At 46.8% G+C, this 15,345-nt stretch overlaps 1 protein-coding gene across 1 annotated transcript in view; it reads left to right on the forward strand.

Moving 5' to 3' along the window:
* The window catches only part of BZRAP1 (benzodiazepine receptor (peripheral) associated protein 1), a 47,721-nt gene that overhangs the window by 18,972 nt on the left and 13,404 nt on the right, over nt 1-15,345 (forward strand). Inside the window, exons 12-22 of the mRNA XM_010585933.1 lie at nt 1,403-2,218; nt 2,753-2,904; nt 3,948-4,541; nt 6,507-6,809; nt 7,115-7,294; nt 10,193-11,320; nt 11,927-12,053; nt 12,204-12,355; nt 12,543-12,711; nt 14,834-14,905; nt 15,280-15,318. Of these exons, the coding sequence (XP_010584235.1) occupies nt 1,403-2,218; nt 2,753-2,904; nt 3,948-4,541; nt 6,507-6,809; nt 7,115-7,294; nt 10,193-11,320; nt 11,927-12,053; nt 12,204-12,355; nt 12,543-12,711; nt 14,834-14,905; nt 15,280-15,318 (3,732 nt within the window). The remainder of the gene's footprint in view (nt 1-1,402; nt 2,219-2,752; nt 2,905-3,947; nt 4,542-6,506; nt 6,810-7,114; nt 7,295-10,192; nt 11,321-11,926; nt 12,054-12,203; nt 12,356-12,542; nt 12,712-14,833; nt 14,906-15,279; nt 15,319-15,345) is intronic.

A 15,345-nucleotide genomic window follows, 5' to 3' on the forward strand; every position in this document is an offset into this window, starting at 1 on the left:
ATCTCTCTTAAAAAAGAAAAAAAAAAAAAAAGGACGAATTTAGTGAATCTTGAAACCCCAGGGTAAAGGTTTTCTGTCGAAAATTAGTTTGTTAAAGGGAAGGGCAGATTCTGTTGGTAAAGGGTTTATTTATGTCATGATTAAATTAAGTCTAAACCATGAAATCCTAGTCTAGTGATTTCAGCGGGAATTTTGCCACTGCTTTCAGCAGAGCTCCAGGTTTCATGCCCATATGGTTCCTCTGTAGCCATGGAGAGGAACATGGTCAGCCCTGGGCACCTTCCGCAGATGGTCTATTTCCTTCTTTCCAGTGACTGCATAGTGAGCCAGAGACTGTAGGCAATTGATGGTCTTGATTGCCTCTTGCTCTTTTGGCAGAGTAGGGTATAAGATAAGCAGTCCAAACTACAGTTGTTATCCTATTTGGTGTCATACAGTGTGTTTCTCTTTTGGCATGTTTGAAAACATGATCCTGGTTAACTAATAGGCAGATGGAATTGAAACCAAGAATTGTGGACTGTAAATTTGTAATGAAGTTTCTTTGTGGAGCTGGCTTACTCAATGGGATGAAGGATCCTAATTTACTGAGGTGCTTTGCAAGAGCTGAGGCAAATGCATGCCATGTTGCACTGCTTGCTCTTTGACTGTTCTGGCTTTTTCTTTCTTTCTATTTCCAAGCTTCTCATGTATTTATTTGTTTGTTTGTTTATTGTTTAAAGAATAAAAAGGTTATTCTTTACTAATGTTTTCTGCTTTCCCTGCTTTCAACTGATTTGCTGTAGGTAGAGTTTGAAAGGGGAAAGTAAGTGCAATCCCTATGCACTGCTCATTTGACTGTGATCTGATGGTTCTTACACGTACCAAGAGTGCTGTGGTATCAGTCGTCCCCATGGGTCCTTTTGGGACATCTTTATTACAGAAGCTAGCATAAAAAAGGAGGGAACTAAAAAGAAGGCCAGAGCTGAATACAGAGCTGGAAAGATGGACTTTCTTGAGGAAGTACTACAAAACCCAAATCTGTATGGCTGGGAGAAGACAAAATCATCAATCTGCATAGTTTGGGAAGGCTAGAAAAAGACACTTAAGTAAGTGAAAAAGCTGTGATGAGAAACAGTAGGGTAATGAAGAAGGAAAACCCCTTAAGCTAATTACACAAAACAACTTTCTATTTAGTTGGCTGTGGAATGTGTGGAGCAATGATTCCTCTCACTGTGGCCATTAGGATCTAACTAGATAAGCCCTAGGAAATGCAGGAAACTTTGGCAGGAATAACCTTCCAGAAGTTTTTTTTCATTCCTGACTGCAGTGCAGTTATGACCCAGTGTAGGTATTGTCACATTGTCTTCACTGTGAAGGTTGAACGGTAGGTGCAGTAGTAACAGGTTTCCTGTTTTTTGTTTAGGGGAGCTGATGGATGGCCGGCGAGGGCTGGTCCCCTCCAATTTTGTTGAGCGAGTTTCAGATGATGACCTCATGACGTTTCTGCCTTCGGAGCTGAATGATCTCACCCATAGTTCATACCAGGAGAAAAGTTTTGTCAGTGCAAGCACCAGCAGTGGAGATAAGAGTGATTTCTCCATTGAAGAGAGTAGCATCAGTCCATTGGCCAGTAGAGCAGAAGGAGACCAGGAGGAACCTGTTAGTCATACAGCAGTGCCTTACCCAAGAAAATTGACTTTGATCAAGCAGCTTGCCAGAAGCGTAGTTGTAGGTTGGGAACCACCACTTTTGCCAGCTGGCTGCCCAGACATACAAAGCTACAACATCTATGTGGATGAAGAGCTACGTCAAAATGTGAAGAGTGGCTTTCAGACCAAAGCAGTGATTGAAAAGCTGGATTTAAAGACAAAGGCTTACCGTGTATCTGTGCAGAGTGTGACAGAGCAAGGCAGCTCTGATAAACTGCGATGCACTTTCTTTGTGGGGCAAGATTTTTGTGTGGCACCAACTATGCTGAAAGTCCGAAGCGTCACTGCCACGTCAGCAGAGGTTATGTGGCTTCCCTGCAACAGCAATTACAACCACGCAGTGTATCTCAATGGGGAGGAATGTGACATAACAAAGCCTGGGGTCTACTGGTACACCTTCCACAACCTGCAGCCGAGCACTCAGTATGTTGCCAAGCTGGAGGCCCGGCCGTTGAAAACACCTTGGGAAGAGGTCCCAGAGGCGCAGGAGCAGAACTCAGCTGTGATACACTTCACTACCCCGCTAGCAGGTATCAGAGCAGTCATGCCCATTGCCACTATGCATGGAGTGCTTGGAGCAGTGCGCTCTGTCATTACTTTGCTATGAAGCCTTGGGGTGAAGGGAAGCAAGGTTTATTAGGTCTCAAAGCCTGAGATGCTGTACTGTTTTGTCTTAATGTTTTTCTTACTTTATTTTAAAAATTTATTCTCTCTTTTGTTTTTGTTTGCTCTGGGAAGACATCTCCTTTGCTGATTTGAGCAGCATGCCTCTCAGGGTATGGAAGATCTGGTTTACCATGACCTTTTTCTAAGGATGGCTGCATCTTGGCCTCAGTTACTTTTGCAAAGTTCTGTTTTCTGCGCATTAAAGCTTTCACAGAACAAGAGCACCTTATTTTCTCTGGTTCTGTCTATCATTTCCCAAGCCTAGCCCGGCTATTATAGTACAGTTCTGCAGTGGCAAGTCTGGTGTGGGAGTTTTCTCTTTGATTCTAACCAGGGTTTAGTTTAGCTTTATGCTGTAGTCAGGTAAGCAAGAGGAAAATCTGTTTGGTCTCTCGCAGGCACACCTGATGCTCCTTTGGATGTCCAGGTAGAAGCTGGTCCCTCACCAGGTATCCTCGTTATCAGCTGGTTACCTGTCACAATTGATGCTGAAGGATCTTCCAATGGAGTTCGAGTCACTGGTTACGCTGTGTATGCGGATGGACAGAAGGTATTGTGCTGACGCTGTGTAAGGCTGATGTTTGTACAGGTGGGTGGCTGGAGGCTGGTGCAGGGGTAGTGTGCAGTTGCAGAGCCTCGGGACCTGGAAAGGTTGATCCAGTAAGGAGGCCATGAGGAGGCAATGGCAGTCCTTGGCCTGGAAAGGAAAGTTATCAGAGAAGGGACAATGTCTGGGCTGTTTGTTTTGACTGATGCACACCAAAAAAGACATCTGTCCAGATTTTTGATGTGTTCTTGATATAACTAAGCCAGGAAAGTTCATGTGGCAGGACCCTTCACTAGTAAAACAGGACAATTAGTGTCAGCCTCCTCTGTCTCATCCTAGGCACTAGCTTGATCCTTGGGGAAGCAATGAGCTCAATGAGCAATGAGGCCACAGGGCATGGACAGAGTACAAGTGCACAGCCTTGCCACCACTTGGGGCTTGTCTCTGGACTATGAGGAGTATAGTTTTCTAGCCCTTTCTTAAATTAGGGACAGGCAAAGGGAGAGGTGTACAAACACACCAGGGTCCAGTACGAATACTGGTAAGGAACCTCCAAGGATATTCTGTATTAAAAGTGGCCTGCCATCTTCAGCACACATGATGTTGTACCATTGGCCACAGGAGAGGCAAGCCACAGCCGTTTAAAGGAGCACAGTGCAAAACAGAGTGGTGCTGTGTTGAATGATTGCTCTTTTACCGTGGAAATGCTTTTTCCTCTACACAGGTCAAAAAAGGAGGAGTCTGGGAAGGTAGGTGAAAGGGAGGCCAAAAAAGGGGGTAGCCTTTTAAAGCATAGGGAAGGAACAAGGAGAGTCAAAAACTGGAGTAGGAGGGGATATAGTCATATTTTACAGAATATCTGGTTATGGTAACAGTTTCTCTTTACTGTTCATTCTTCCCTGACATTGTGCAGAAGGGTGAGAATTCTGCATGCCTGCTCTCAAGAGCCTTGGGACCTGTCATTAACTTTGGGTTCAGGAATTGTTGTTCTCAGAAGGGCTGAGCTGTGCACAATAAATAGTTACTCCCTGGTTTTTTGCTTGCAGGTGATAGAAGTTACTTCTCCAACAGCTGGGAGTGTCCTGGTGGACTTGTCCCAGCTTCAGATGTTCCAGGTGTGCCAGGAGGTTTCTGTGAGAACAATGTCTCTGTACGGGGAGTCGGTGGATTCAGTTCCAGCCCAGATTTCCTCAGTTTTGCTGCAAGCCTTTCACCACTCTTCACCTTCAGATTCTGCTGTTTCTACCACTTTTACCTCCAGACTGCCCCGTGGAGAACCCAGGGGTTCTCTGCCTGGACGCAGCCCACCCACACACCAGATGGCTGCACTCCTGCTTCAACAAAAAGTTCCCACTGATAGCTCAGATGCCAAATTGACTGATCTCTCCTCTAGCCACGACAGCTCAGTGCGATCTCTGCCAGAGAAAACCTCTTCACCGCCGCACCTCTCCTCTCCCAGTGCTTCCTTGATGCAGGCTTTAGGCACTTCCCCACAGGGATCGGATGCTGCACAAGACAAGAAATGCCTGACTGTGCCTCCTCAGCAGGCTGGCAGCATAGTGCTCCCTGGTGAGGGCATGGAGCCTGTCCCTTCAAGGGAAGCAGAATTGCAAGGCCTGGGCGAAGGGACGGAGGTGCAGGTAAGTGCATGCATCTCCTGCCCAGTACCACATGTGCTGGGAAGAAGAATGGATCATTTTTGGGAATGGAACGAAATGCCACTGAGCATCTTTCTCCTTCTGTGACACACTGTTGCCTTTGGGCCATCATCCAGTGGTTGGCAAACCGTCAGGGAGTATTGGCAGCTATTGCGTACCTGGAAGAGCAGGTGAAGCTCACTACTTGTCCGCATGTGTGCACGCAGATCAGGAGTAGAGTCAGGAAAGCAAGAATTCGTCAGAGATAGAAGGTGAAAAGAATGTTCCCACTGGTGATGATGTCAATGTTAGTCTGGCATTGCTGTGCTCTCTCATTTGAAGGGGTCCAGTCTAGTAGGTTTGTGCAAGGCAGAGCAGGCGCTCTAGCACAGTGAAGCACCTTAGTGGACTGCACAGCGAGGCAGCCATGTCTGGAGAAGAACTGGCAAACTGTCATGACATTGGGTGTTTGGAATCCTGTAGGGTGGGTGAGTGCTTTCAGGGCTTTTTTAGGGCAGTGGAGAGCATGTCTGAGAGCCCCATAAGAAAACCGGTAAATGATCTATTAGGTGCTTGCTTTGTGACAAGAAGGAAGTGGGTCCTGTTGGTGTGTGATGTACTATATCAGAAAAAGAATCTTTTTCCCATTCTGACCTTTGACATCAGGGACTCAGGGGAGTGCTTCAAACTGTTAAATTCAGCGTGACTTTATTAATTCTGGCAGCGTGAGCTTGCAAAAGCTCAGAGTTAGACAAAAGTGGGTAAGAATTCTGATAATTGCTGGAGCATCAGCAGCTGTGTGGGCCCAAGACCAAAAGCCAGGTAAATACACAGAAGAATTGAGATGTTGAGTCCAAAATTTGAATCATCATTCTTCAACCCCGGTCATTTGCTTCTCACAGTACCTCAGGTCAGTTGTTCACTTGCCCACATTTAGATGTCTAGTCTAGATGGCTACACATGGGTGGGTCGCTGTGCCTCCTTTGTAGTCAGTGGAGTGAAATGGGTGCTTCCAGGTTGCAAATCGTCCTTCTTGCCTGAGATGCATGTCTTCACTTGGCTGTCAGCAAAGAGAAATAAGGCAGAAGAATCCTAGCTGTCAGGTTAAACATGAGACCTAGACCTGTCTGGCTTTTGCCTGACCCCAGGGGACATTTAGAAACTAAGCTCTGCAGTATCTAAATCTCCCTAGGGGTCTGATCCTGTAAATACATTCACAGTGTGCCTAGTAGGTAACAAGGTTGTGCTCCATTGCACAATACAGTGGAGTTTGCCTTATTTTAAAACGAGGTTTAGAGAAAGGGGTGGCTGATGAAGGCCCACCTGCCTTACCCTCCTCATTCCTGTGGTTCCACTCCTCCATCTCCTAGAGGTTTTCTTAAACACCAGACTGAACTGACTGGAAAACAGATGAAAATTTAAAATTTCTGTAATCCAACTAGGTGACCTAACCACGAGTCTGTGCAGTTGTACTCTCTGTGTATATTCTTCATTAATTCCCCTTTTCTTCACAGCCCTTACCAGCTCCAAGAAGTGGTGGGGTAGTGTCCTCACCTCCAGCTCAAGCTAACCTGCAAGCTGGTGGGTAGGATATTCCTCTGGCAGATGAAAGTGGGAAATGACCTTGTTGTATAGCTTCGGCTCTTTTTCTTCTTGCTGCTCTAAAACTAGTTGTTGTCAATACACTTCTGTGGCTTGTATGAGCCATGTGTGGTGGCCAGAGCTGCAGCAGTGGAAAGACTGTGTGTCTGCTTGCAGCTGATGGCAGGGAAGTGTTTGTTCTAGTGCTGGCCAGCCTTCCCAGGTGCAAGTTGCCTGCCCAAATATTCATATGCCAACAGCGCAGAATGCATAGAGTTTGTATCAGGGTTTGGGGTGGTAAGGGCCTCCTTTTGGTGCACAAGTATTGCATGATATGTCCCCCAGGTTTCATTGTTTGCGATGACCTTTATTTGGTTTGTTTCCCAGATGGAGCAATCTATAACCAAAGCGCCAGAGCTGGAAAGCCCGTCTAACAGTAGTCTGAAGATATGTATGGAGACCTGCCATGCCTGCTCTGTGGAAGAGTCACCAAAAGGTCCCAATGCTGAAAAAGAGAAAGAGGCAAAGGAGAAGCACTTGAGCCCAGAGCCTCCACCCTCCCCCAGCCAGGCTGAGGGGACAGAGGGCACCTTCCAAGACGCAAGCATGGGTGGGAGCAGCTGCCAGGAGTTCCTGAGGTTGTCTTCTGGCAAGGAGGTGATGAAAGAAATGTCCAGAGTGAAAAAAGAGGTTTGTTTAACCTTGGTTGAATGTCTCTGCCCGTGGAGGGATGTGGATTGTATTTGACACCCCTAGGTTTTACAATCTTATGCAGTACTGTTCTTCTGTTGGCTACAAAACATGTCTGCCAGTTTTGTGGGTCTGTGTGTGTGCGTACACACCTGCCAATTGCTGCACTGGGTGCTGCCCAATCTACCCAATTTATTTCCTGCCACACTTTAGCTGCATGTGTACTAGAGAAAGGTAAAGTGCTACTTTGTTGCTGAAATAGAGTGCCTGAAAGGACTGAGGAAATCTGTTTTGCTTTTCAATAGCAAGAAGAAAAAACGTCTGAAATGGGAAGACGACAGCTGATCCTTTTTGCTGAGCACAACCGTAGTTCTGACCTTTCAGATATTTTGGAAGAGGAGGAAGAAGATGAACTGTCTTCAGAAGTTCTGGAAGAAAAGAAATGGGACCAGAGAGAGTCATGCTACCGCGAGAATGGGGAAAAGGTAACTTGTAGCAGACTAATACTTGCGGCGCCAGTGCAGCCATCCCATGTCATCAGCTCACAGGAGGAGTTGCTGGTCTGAGCCCAGTGCTCTCAACAGTGCTTGGCTAAGTTCCTGCCTGCTCTGCTTTTACTCCCAGTGTTGTCTTAAGCTAGTAAAAATGCAAGTTCTTTGTGAGAGGGAAGGGTGTTTATATGTAATGAATGTACCCAGGGTTTAATTAGTTGGAAAAACACACAATGTAATGTGAACTTTAGAACCCAGGGTTAAAAATCAATCCTATTGATCAAGTTCTTAATATAGATATAAACAGTGAACACATAGGAATCTGTAAAGTCCACCTATATGTAGATCCTGTACCAATGTGCATGAGGGAAAATATTGAGGTTGAATGACTGAGAAATTAGAAAGATTTGCAGGAAATTTGATATGACTGTGTAGCAAGGAAACGCCCTCATTTTTTTCATGTGACCAAAGAACATCTGGACTTTGTTGATGCTGACCCGTGTGGCTGCTAGCCTGCAGCACAGATGGAATGGGTCTGGTGAGCATTAAATGATCGGTAGCAGACAGTGTAATGATTCTGGAGTAAATTTGCTGCTGCTCCTTTTATCCTTCTGAAGGGGGTTCTGCTTCCCAGGTGGGGAGGTTGTACCTGCAGTGCAGCATGTCAGGAGCCCCAGGAGAGCCTGGTGGCTGGAGATGCTGGGGCTGCCTGGGAAGGAGTTGTTGAAAGGGCTTCCAGTTGTTGGGATTGCACTGGAAAAAAATGGAAGAAAAACAGTTTCCCTGGAAGGAGAAGAGAGGAACTAAGAACAGTCAAGAACGTTGTTCTTTGTCTCTTTTTCCAGAATGTTTTATTGGTCTGAATGGTTTTGGGTTTGGTTTTTTTTTTTTTCTGAAAAAGAAACACTGAAACCGCCCCCACATCCTGTTGAGTTGAGCAAACTGGTGCTTCTTGACCTGATAAAGTGATTGTTTTCTGTTCTAGCAGTGACAAGTTGAGGGTGTGAGCATGACGAGATGCTGAATGGGGGAGAGGGCATCAGGGGCAGGAAGGTTTAGGGTACAGAGCTCCCAACATTGCCTTACAGAGTGAAGGAAGATGGTGACTGAAGCGGGCCAGGTCTCAGCAGGGCTGTTTTCTAGGATTCTGCATATTTAGTAACATTTTGGGTTATCTCAAGGCTCCTCAGCCAGGATTTGGGGGGATGAAAAAAAGGAGGGGTACTGCTTTTAAAATATTTAACCTCAAATAAGTTGTTTAATTTCTGAAATTATGTATTGTATTAAAACTCAAAAGCAGAAGTCACAACTTTGTAAACAGCTAAAATAAGTCTTACTGGACTTATTTTGTGGTTGCATTTATAAATTCTGCCTATTCCTAATTGGTGCTAAGAAGGTAGGAGCCTAGAGTGCATGTCCTGTAAAGAGTTTGAGGAAGCTGAGCTTGTTTGGTCTGGCAAAGAGGAGGCTAGTGGGAGATCTGGTAGCTGCCTACAACTGTTTGAAGGATGGTTAAAAGGATGAGAGAGCCAAAGTCGTCTTGTTCATGGCAGATGATATAAAAAGAAGCAGCAGTCATGAGTTGCTGTTTGGGAGGTTCATGTTGGAGATGAGTATAAACTTTTCCCAGGAGGGTGGTGCAGCCTTGGGACAGATCCCCAGAGAGGTGGTGGATCTCCATTTTTTGGCATTTTCAAGCCTCAGCTAAGCAAAGACACTGATTTGCTGTTGGCAACAGTCCTGCTGCATTAGGAGATTGAACTGGAGACCTAAATATAACTCAAGACCAACTTTTGCTTGGAAAAAATTATGGAGGTTGGAATAATCAGTAGGCAGCTTACAACTGCCTTCCCCCCCCCCCCCCCCCCCCCCCGTGGTTCAGTTTTTAATTATCTCTGAACAGGCCTGCTCATGCCTGTAGCTGAAAACATCAATAGCTACATATGCTTTCTAAACTATTTCTAGATGTTTTTAGAACATGTCATGATACAAATTGTAAGGGAAGTTGAACAAGCGACCTCCAGAGGTATCTTCCAACCTAAATTACACTATGCATTTGGGGTTCTTCCTTTTTTTTTTTTTTTAGTATAAATGTAGTAGGAGCCAAACATAAATTCTACAGTTGTTCCAAGACAAATTTCAAAATTCAGCAATGTTTTCTCAGAAGTTTTATGTAACATGGTAGGCTCTTACTCGGCTACAAGTGAAATACAATTCTGTGTGACCCGTTTGACGTAAAGAGTTTTCATGTGTATTTGTGGCAACTCTGGTCACCTGGATTTGCAGACAGTAGGCTACTCTAGAGTTGGACCTTGACAGATGATGGGAAGGTCCTAGGGAAGGTCGTCCCATAACAGCAACATCTCCAAGGGGTGTCTTGCTGCACAGGGTCGCTTCCTTCTGTTCCAGTGCAAGGACAGAGAGGTAGGGGAGGACTGTGGGTCTTTGTGTGAGCACAGGCTGTGAGACTCATCCCTGTGGAGGGAGGAACCCAATCAGCTCTAACGTGCAGTGAACAGCCGTGGAGGAACTGTGTCTCTCCTGCCCCATCATCCCAGACTGGGGATGCTGAAGCTGCGGGGAATGAAGTGGGCAGGATGAAAGGTGCTGCAGATAGTTGTCTGTGTAGAGTCAGAAGCTGGGAGGGAGCTCTTCCATGCATTGGCCTTTCTTGCTTTCCGCTGCATTGCTAGTTCATCTGATTGTCTTTTACCAGAAGACCCATTGCTCTCTTGCTTCTTACGCTTGCTTCGCTGCAGACCACAGTCGCTGCTCCATACTGCTGTGCTGGGAGGGAATCAGCTGTAACTTTGCCTCTCTTTTTAATGTTTATTTCCTCTCTTTTTTCCTTTGCTTGTCCTGGCTGTGGCTTTTCTCGGGGGCTGGGTACAGATGGATCTTTGTGATACTGACAGCGATGAGGAGATTCTGGAGAGGATACTAGAGCTCCCACTTCAGAAGAACCACAGCAAGAAATTGTTTAGCATCCCTGAAGTGACTGAGGATGAGGATGAAGATGAGGATGAGAAGTGTGTTATGGAGGAAAAGGCAGACCCTCAAGACTCCTTGGAAACGCTTACCTACCATTCAGGAAGAACAGAGAAGCCGCTCGACATCAAGGAGCCATTTCTAAAGGCAGATGGGAGTAATACCTCCACAGATCTGTCTGCTCAGACTCTGCAGGAGGAGCATGGTGTTAAGGAGAACAGAGGGGATGCTGACCATGCGAATCCTGCCTTTGTCCAGCTGGCCTGGAGTCAGAAGGCGGCAAACTGGAACTGGGGCTACCAGGAGAACGACTCGAAGTCTGGAACTGGGACAAGTCCCACTTGGAGCAAGAAGAAGGGTAATAATTATCGAGAGAAGATCCGAAGTCGGCCTGAGATGGGTAGGAAGAGACAGAATGATTTAACAGAGCACTGCAGTCGTCTGCTGGGCAACTGCAGCCAGATGGGAGGTGGGTTATACAGAGCTCCTAGCCTCAGGGAGGAGCTGAATGTTGTGAGCAGTGCTGGTAGTAAGGAGGGGTTTGATATGTACAGTCGTGCCAGACAAGGCGCCTTACGAAAAAACCACGTGAAAGCAGTGGTTTCAGGGTTTGCAGAACCTGCTGTTATGTCAACACACTGCTCCAGCCCCCGGAGCTTGGAAATAGACATTGAATATGACTCCGAAGATGATCAGGATTCAACCTGTGCGTCCCCTCCTGAGAGCAGGCTGTGGCCAGAAAGGTCCCAGAGCTGTCAGGGGGACTGGAGTGATTGCTCCAGTCAATCTGAGGTTGCCTACACGGATGGCAGAAGGGACCTGACCAGGCTGGAGATGATGGAAGAGCAGGGTATGGAGTGGGCTGGGTCTCCAGGCCGGCATCTGCGATTCTTCTGCCGTGAGAAGGAAGCACTGAGACGTGAGAGCAGTTCTGAGGAGCAGGGCTGGGAGCTGGACTGTAAGTCACCTGGCTGGAGAAGGAGGCTTGAACATCCTTCGAAGGGAATACGTAACACCTCCTTGCACAAAAGGGTTGGGTGACTTTTCCTATTCTGGCTTTGAAGCAGCTTGCAGTGGCGTTAGCTTCCCTCTGCTTCCCTGGCCTGCCTGTATCTTGCTTTGTTCAGTGTTATCCAGAGAAGGACACTCCTCTAGGATTGTCTGGAAGAATATCTGAGAGATTCTGTAGTTCTGTGCTGCTCTGTGGCTTTTCTTGTATTAGCTGCTTCTGCTTTTCCTGCTAACTGACCGAGTGTCATCGATGCAGTATTCCTTTTCGCACTGGGTCTTCCTCCCCATGGCAGGAGGCTGTGGGACCCAAATGAAAATCGCTGGTGAAATAAGCTGATTTGTGAAAGCTTTGTGTAGATGATGACTGTAATGTCATTTCCTCCCCATGAAATGCCCTTTCCTGCATCCTCACACTCACCAAGGGGATCATCGTGTGCTTGGCAGGGTGCCTGCCTGTAGTTAGTTCTGTTTTCCAACTCCCTTGGTATTTTCAGCTCTAGAGTGTCCCTGAAGAGGAATGTTGCATTTGGATGCACTGCTCTTTGTGGAGTGCGTTTGGGCTGAGCGCTGTTCACGCGAGTTGGAAGGCAGAGGCTGCTACTAACTCTCTGGTGGTTCCTGTTGCAGGCGTCCGGTAATAAAGATCCTAGGGGCCAGGAGCTGTCTGGCGCAGCCACCTGGCAGGCTCCCAGCAGAAGAGGGAACAAGAGCGTAAGAAGAAACCAAATGCAGAAACCTTTGCTCTCTAGTCCAGGTGAGTGGGCAAGGGGGAGAGAGTTGAGCAGCAGGAGAGAGGGAGGCTGTTGGAAATGGCAGGGGGGAGGCTAGTAGGCAGTATTTGAGCTGTGAAGGGCAGGGGAATGGTGCTGACGTTATCTCTGGTGTGTCCCCTGTCTGCGCACAGGTCTTCCAAGGAGCACTGCTTCAGAAACCTCTGTTGAAGATGATGGCATTAGAGTATTTGTGGCTCTCTTTGACTACGATCCTGTTTCTATGTCTCCTAACCCTGATGCAGCAGAAGAGGAGCTCCCATTTAAGGAAGGACAGATCCTGAAAGTAAGAGCACACCTTAGTGAATGTCTCCAACTCTGTATGGATCAATCGTATGTTCCAGGGACAGTATAAACCTTGGGAGGCAGAGCCTCCTTCATCTTGGGAGTTTCCTTAGCTTCCCTTTCTTCTTTCTCTGTGCATCTCAGTCCTTGTAGCATAAACAGTCTCTGGCCTGTCTTTTCCCTTGCAGGTATGTGGAGACAAGGATGCTGATGGCTTTTACAGGGGTGAATGCGCAGGAAGGGAGGGGTACATTCCCTGCAACATGGTATCAGAAGTCCAGGTGGAGAATAATGAAATCAAGAAGCAGCTCCTGAAGCAAGGGTTCCTGCCTGCTGACACACCAATGGAGAGCATAGGTACTGTATCTCCTTTATGTGTGTGCTGTGCTATTGTCAGCATGTTTCTTCGCTGAAATGTGGAAAGCTCAGACATGCTGTCAAGCTGTGTGGCCAGTGCAGCCCACCAAAATGATCTCTAGGGCTGGTCTCCAGGATCCAAAGGCTTGTTTAGTGGCTGTTGCAGTAGTAAGCAGGGAGGTCTTGATGGATGAGGGAGGCAGGTGTTCTGAGGTCTCTCTACTGCAGCACAGCGCTGCCCAAGGCTGCATTTGCAGCTGCTGGAGCTGCTTCTGTGCTTGAGGTGCTGTGTCTGTGAACTCAGCACAGAGTGTGAGTGAGGCTGATCCTCGCTAGAGAAGGGGAAACAAAAAGTTTGAAGAGCAGCTGAAGGTTGTTAACAACAGTTTTCACTTTTGTGTTCTCTCCTTTGTTTTGTGAGTCTGTAATTGAACCCATAGGGGTGACCCTGCTCTTGGGTGAGAGAATCTGTGATGTGGGAATGGAGGAAGATGGGAGAGACTCATGGGGAAGGAAGGGTGTGAGAAAGCAAGGTAGGCAGTCAGGATTGTACAAGGAGCAGACCTGGTCCTTGGGGTCCTCCTTACTCGCTCCCTGAAGTACATGATTCAGTGCTTTATGCACTGCAGAGACTTTCCTGTTTCTTCCCACTTGCGTACTCAGAGGGAAGAGAGGAACCTTCCCTGGGATGTGCAGCCATCGCAGCTTGGGCTAAGTTGGGCTGCAGGTCAGTGGCTGTGAGCTGCCCCAAGACTGCTGTCAACATATTGGTGTCCCAATGCCTGTCCCTTAGCCCTCTGATCTCTCATCCTGCACCTCCCTGTGTACTCTCTGCTACCAGTGGCAATTGTTTGACCTGCTCCACTTGTTAAAACAAGAGGAAATTCTTGGGTTTGGCTGACACCTATTTCCCTACCAGTTCAGCAGGGTAAAACAGCACAAGTGTGGGTCTGATGGCAAAGGTAAGCCCTGACATTGAGCTCTTCCACTGCCTCTCGGAGGCAAAAAACAAACAAACAAACAAACAAAAACAAAACAAAAAACGAAAAAAAAAGAAGCAATCCGACTTGTTTCCATTTCCCTGCTGTGAGACCCAGTATCCAGCCCTAGAGGCTAAGGGGCTGACAGTGCCCGGCTCCTAAATGTGGGCCTCTGGAAGGTTGATCCTGAGGAGCACAGGGGTCAAAGGAGTCTGTTGTTTTCACTTTGTGGCTATATGATTTTTTTGGTAGGTTGTGTCCTTTGGCCTCTTCCATGTCTAGGGAGAGGAGAGATTTGAGAAAGGCTTTTTTCGCACTTGGGACATTCATAATGTTTTCCTGCACATATCCTCTGGTGCCCAGAGATGGCTAGATGCCTGTGGTGGCGTTTTTCCCTATGTGGATACACAAGACTCTCTGTCCTCTGCCCTGCTGTGTACTCTCGGAAGAGTAAAAGAACTTAATAGCTCTGAGACTTCATGAAACGTAGTGGGTTTGAAAATTTTCAGGAGGGTGGTGGTAGTGAAAATGACATAGCTTATGCATGCGTGCAGAAAGTAAACCTTGTTTCTTTAGGCAGCCGGGCTCTATGTACCTCTGTTGTTTTCCTGCTGCTGTAAACCCATATTACAGCCTTGTAACTAAGAAAATGCCTTGGAGGGGTTGGTTGGGGAACTCATTCTGCAGGCTTATCTGGGGACTCGTCCAGTACTGACCTTGCTCAGTGCAGAAGCTTTAGCTAGAGACCTCCACAGATCCCCTCCTACCTGAGTGAGTTGATGGGGTGCACCTCACCTGGCATTTTTCAGGTGTTAAGGGTACAAGGTTTTATTTTATCCTTATGATGCTGCTTCTGAAGGATAAAGTGCAGCAAAGTTTGCCTGATGTCTACTGTGGTATGGCTAATGGGCATAAATACAATGTGGATTTCTGTGTGTATTTGGGATGTGGATTATGCCTCATCTGAGTCCACATATGAGAAATAGAGATTTGGGCTTTGCCCAAAAAATCATGGTGTCTGCTTCCCAGGGGAGGCATGTCATGCTACTCTGTTGCCTGTTCACTCTTCAAGGTGCTTTTCACTTTCCATTCACTGTCTGTTTCTCTTGTCTATTTATTTGCTTTTTTGGATTTTTATTAAGGAAATGGCACATTTTCTCCACCTCCACGCCGCCAAACCGTCCCTCCTCCAAAACCCAGACGCTCCAAGAAAGGTCTGTGTCACCCACTGCTTCCTCTTTGATTTTTGCAATAGGATTACATACTGCATTGAATTTTTACTACTTGCTTACAGGACCCTCAGATGTTTGTCTCTGTACGACTGCTAGGAAGTGGAAAGAGAGCCCATCCCTGTGCTGGTGTTAAGTTTTTAACAACAGTGATGTCTTTTATAGTTTTGGAGCTTGACCTCTGCTTCTTGTTACGTCCCTGAGTCATGGTTACTGGTGTAGACTTTGAGTTGCATGAACAGTTTGCTTCTGTTGTTTGCTGCCTTGGTCTTTGTTTTTTTTATTGTTGTTTGTCAGTTGTGTCTTGTGGTCACTGTTGAAAGATGAACTCTCGCTGATGAGACATTTTCTTCCCCCAGCAGGGCTGGATAAACAGGAGAAGTACAAGTCTCATCCAGGTGAGAATTGCTCTTTCTTACTATGAG

Source organism: Haliaeetus leucocephalus, unplaced genomic scaffold, assembly GCF_000737465.1.
Source record: "Haliaeetus leucocephalus isolate CR32 unplaced genomic scaffold, Haliaeetus_leucocephalus-4.0 Scaffold136, whole genome shotgun sequence".
Taxonomy (NCBI): Eukaryota; Metazoa; Chordata; class Aves; order Accipitriformes; family Accipitridae; genus Haliaeetus; species Haliaeetus leucocephalus.